At 38.4% G+C, this 4,663-nt stretch overlaps 2 protein-coding genes across 2 annotated transcripts in view; one reads left to right on the top strand and one right to left on the bottom strand.

The window, feature by feature from the left end:
* Positions 1-885: 885 nt before the first annotated feature.
* On the bottom strand, positions 886-3,644 carry LOC117113618 (tubulin alpha-1 chain). The gene is made up of 2 exons (XM_033257016.1): positions 3,487-3,644; positions 886-2,543 (listed from the first exon to the last, which is right to left on the bottom strand). Exons 1-2 carry the CDS (start codon positions 3,487-3,489, stop codon positions 1,188-1,190), a joined length of 1,359 nt encoding a protein of 452 aa, XP_033112907.1. The 5' UTR covers positions 3,490-3,644; the 3' UTR covers positions 886-1,187.
* Positions 3,645-3,971: 327 nt separating this feature from the next.
* LOC117113619 (tubulin alpha-1A chain-like) overlaps positions 3,972-4,663 on the top strand; it is a 16,775-nt gene continuing 16,083 nt past the window's right edge. The window contains exon 1 of the mRNA XM_033257019.1: positions 3,972-4,339. The gene's annotated coding sequence lies outside the window, so the exon portion shown is untranslated. The remainder of the gene's footprint in view (positions 4,340-4,663) is intronic.

Here is a 4,663-nt window from a genome sequence, read left to right as displayed (position 1 = left end):
TACTATTGTTATTATAAGGCTAGTAGATTTTTTTTTTTTATTTAATTGATGGATATAATATGTATTTGAACTTCAAAAGAAGAATCTACTCGTGCGAGAGAAAACATTACCCCAAACTAACCCGGGATTATCTGTTGTCTGTGCAGATACATTAACCAATTGGGCCACTGGTGCTTTGATGGGAATTCAAAACTGATTCAAGTCATTGATCATTCACAGTCACAGGTTGCTCTTCTTTACAGTTAAACATTTATAATTATATGCCCTATATAGCATTACCGCAAGAAACTTCGGACATTATTGTTGCATTGCTGTATGTAATGAGATTTGAAACAGTACTGCAGACCCCTACTATATTTTCAATAATGGTCATTTCTAATATAAAATATAATTTATATTGTTGTAGCTCTTTCCAATACAGGATACCGTAAAATCTTGAATTGAAGCCATGGGCTTCTTTTTTTTTGTTGCGAATTTTGGATGGGCTTCTTTTCAAAATGATTGCTGTAAATGTTGTGAATTTGTACTGTAAAACAATAAATAAAAGGTCACCTAAAAAAGTTGTACAATTAAACAATAAATAAGGTCAAGGTAACATCAATCTGTATGATGGAGTGTATTTAACTGGCATTAAATCACCTAAACTACTGTACAAACTAAGCCTGTACTGTATTTAATTTATTTTGTTTCTGAAATTCATGTACAGTACAGTGTAAAACTATCTTTTGCAAACTAAAGAGGTTGGGGGGGGGGCTTCAATTCGAGGTTTTACGGTATGGCAAGTCTAGACAGTCAAGATCTAAGTCTACTAAATCACCACCACCACCACTCACATCACTGCATTCAAGTAACACATGTAAAAAACGAAAAATACAAACTACAGTATCGTATTTTTCATAAATGGGCATTTATTACATACTTTGACGGTCTTTTATCTACAGAACGTAATACTGAAAAGTGGCGCAAATTGCACGCATGATTTGAACATTTTCTGAAGTTTAAGAAATGGCAAAAATGCTCATGGTCCAAACTTTATAATAATTTTTAATTATGGATAATTTTACCACGTTTAACAAAATATGAAAGCTAGTGGTACTTTTATTTCATTTATCAATTATAACATCATCGCCAATATACAATAAGCGCAAACAAGCAAAAGGTTATACAGTGTTCATGAAGTTTCTGGTTTAATACTCTTCGCCTTCCTCCTCTTCACCTTCTCCATCAGCAGAGTCAACACCGACTTCTTCGTAGTCCTTCTCCAGGGCTGCCAAATCTTCACGAGCCTCTGAGAACTCTCCTTCTTCCATACCCTCTCCTACGTACCAATGCACGAAAGCACGCTTGGCGTACATCAGATCAAACTTGTGGTCAAGACGAGCCCATGCCTCGGCGATGGCGGTGGTGTTGCTCAACATACACACAGCACGTTGTACCTTGGCCAAGTCACCTCCTGGTACCACTGTTGGGGGTTGGTAGTTGATGCCCACCTTGAAACCAGTTGGACACCAGTCAACAAATTGGATGGTTCTTTTGGTCTTAATGGTAGCAATGGCTGCGTTGACATCCTTTGGCACAACATCACCACGGTACAACAGACAACAAGCCATGTACTTTCCGTGACGTGGATCACATTTCACCATCTGGTTGGCTGGCTCAAAGCATGCGTTGGTGATTTCCGCAACGGTCAATTGTTCATGGTATGCCTTCTCAGCTGAGATTACTGGAGCATAGGTTGCAAGAGGGAAATGGATACGTGGGTAGGGTACCAAGTTGGTCTGGAACTCAGTCAAGTCTACGTTCAATGCACCGTCGAATCGAAGAGATGCAGTGATGGAGGAAACAATTTGGCCAATTAGACGGTTCAAGTTAGTGTAGGTTGGTCTTTCAATGTCAAGGTTTCGTCTGCAGATGTCATAGATAGCTTCATTATCAACCATAAATGCACAGTCAGAGTGTTCCAGGGTGGTATGTGTTGTCAAGATTGAGTTATATGGTTCTACCACTGCGGTTGCTATCTGAGGAGCTGGGTAGACAGCAAATTCCAGTTTGGATTTCTTGCCATAATCAACAGAGAGACGTTCCATCAGAAGTGAGGTAAAACCAGACCCTGTACCACCACCAAAGCTGTGGAAGATCAGGAATCCTTGGAGACCAGTGCACTGATCTGCTAATTTACGGATCCTGTCCAAAACCATGTCGATGAGTTCTTTGCCGACTGTGTAGTGACCTCTGGCGTAGTTGTTGGCAGCATCTTCCTTCCCAGTGATAAGCTGCTCAGGATGGAAGAGCTGACGGTATGTACCAGTTCGGACCTCATCAACAACAGTTGGTTCAAGATCGACGAACACAGCACGGGGGACATGTTTACCAGCACCAGTCTCACTGAAGAATGTGTTAAAGGAATCGTCACCACCTCCGATGGTCTTGTCACTTGGCATCTGGCCATCAGGCTGGATACCGTGCTCCAAGCAGTACAACTCCCAACAAGCATTACCGATCTGGACACCGGCTTGGCCAACATGGATGGAAATACATTCACGCTGAAATTATGGAATAAATAATAATAATTACAATGAATGAGAATACAACCAAGCATAAATTATAAATCTAATTTATACTGTAATTAGATTTAAATAAATAAAATGGCATGAACTCCGTTCATTAAATAAGCCGATTCGGAAATTTTAAAAGGGCATTAAAATGTACGAATGCATAAGCATATTTTCTATTTCATAAAAAACATTTAATTATCCATATAGGCCAATTCACCAGCAGTATTGCATCATTTAAATACTTGAACCACCATCAGAGATCAATACATTCAAAGGTCAGACTAGCAGCTGGTTATTCATCTGTCTCTTATACACATCTGTACTGTACTGTATGGTGAGGATTTAAATCGTGTTCATAAAGCGCGCCCCCATCACCACACATTGGAACCGATCGTCATAGTAATGCGGTTATGATAAACAAAATATCAGTTGCCGCCATTTATTGTGTCAAATGCATGACTGCACGTTCAAAATCGATTTGAATGGAAGTAATTAGCTGGCGTTGGCGTCTTTATTATAATTATAGGCCTACTTGTCTTATAATACTACAATAAAAACCCAATGTTTTCTAAATTACCTCTTGAGTTGCAGGTTTTACCAGAAGAGAGGTTGTTATTTTGCACAGTAACATTTCTCAAGTGACCACTATGATTTGACAAAAGAAGTTTATAGAAAAATAGGCCCCTATCTGAGTGTTGAGATTATTGATATTATTAATGTCTGGAATACCCCTGTCCCGTATTATGTCATATAGGCCTATGCCTATATGCAGGAAGTTGTCACTATCTATCCGGCCATCTATCCAATATTATCCTATCAACTCCTGGTTGCACACTCACCCTACAACCACACAACCAACTAATTGCAAAATATCACCACAACCCTATTCCACCAACCAACTATGTTTTGGATAACAAATATTGCCACTTACCATTTTGTTGTTGAATAAATTTAACTGTACAGGAATTAACTTAGTATAAAGACTGACGAAACGTCTAACTTCGCAAACACCGGATTAATGTGCGGCAGCTGAAGAACTGAAGGCGCTAGGCGGGAAGCGTCTCAATTTATACGGTCTTAATCCCTTAGCAACATTGTATTCATGGCAACCGCTTCCGCCTTAGTTGTTTTAGCCCAGTCGTTATTGGAGTTTGGCCTCTGTAGGGAGATGGACGAAGAAATTTAAGAAACCTAAATCAAGATACGGTTAACCTTACTTAGCTATTCATTTATTATTTATACGTTATACGAAAGAAATACTCATCATTGTTCAATCTTACCATTTACAGGCTAGGCCATAGGCCTGCATATTGTGCGGATGCACGGAATTTATGATAATCTTGATTGCACTTATAGGAATACTGTAATTTGATGTTTCTATACTTAAGTAGTCATTCAGAAAAGCTACACTAACCATTGATCACCATCGCCTTGGAAAAATGAGTGAGTTACATTTGTTGCCTAGGGCAAAGTAAGACTGGCATATAGTGGTCGGGTCTTATCTTGTTTTATAATTGAATTTTCCGTAGACAACACAATTTAAATATGAAATGAACACATAGGTACTGCATTATATCGCTCCAATTCTCAGGAGCAAATATTTATACTCCATATTTTTCAACTAAGTGAATCTCGATGCTCTGCTCTCAACATTATTAGCGCAACATGACAACTTTCCTGAAGACCAAACAGCGCCTGGAAGATGATCATTACTACACATGCGCAGTGGTTTCAGTTTTGTTTGAACATTCGAAAGCATTTGGACAAAGCGACAAGAATAAAAGGTATAGAATAACCGCCGCATATTATTGAATTTCGTCATAGCAACGCTACTGAGCGATACAAAGGGGATGAATTAACTCAATAGCAACAGGGGATGTAATCCCTTACATTCAATAGACGGGTTATGTAAAGCGTTGGCCCCTATAAACACCTGCTGTAACCAGACCTATATTTTAGCCTAACTGCGTTGGTTGGTGATTCACTATTTTAACTCCTAAGAATAATATTGTCAATAATTACTACAAATTTAGAATCCTAAATGACAAAATCCTAACAAAATGACATTATTATTATTTTATTATTATTATCATTATTATTATTATTAT

This window comes from Anneissia japonica, unplaced genomic scaffold (assembly GCF_011630105.1).
Source record: "Anneissia japonica isolate Jap-2015-1 unplaced genomic scaffold, ASM1163010v1 scaffold287748_len1686314_cov196, whole genome shotgun sequence".
NCBI classification, from domain to species: Eukaryota; Metazoa; Echinodermata; class Crinoidea; order Comatulida; family Comatulidae; genus Anneissia; species Anneissia japonica.
This window is presented reverse-complemented; position numbering and strand designations above follow the sequence as displayed.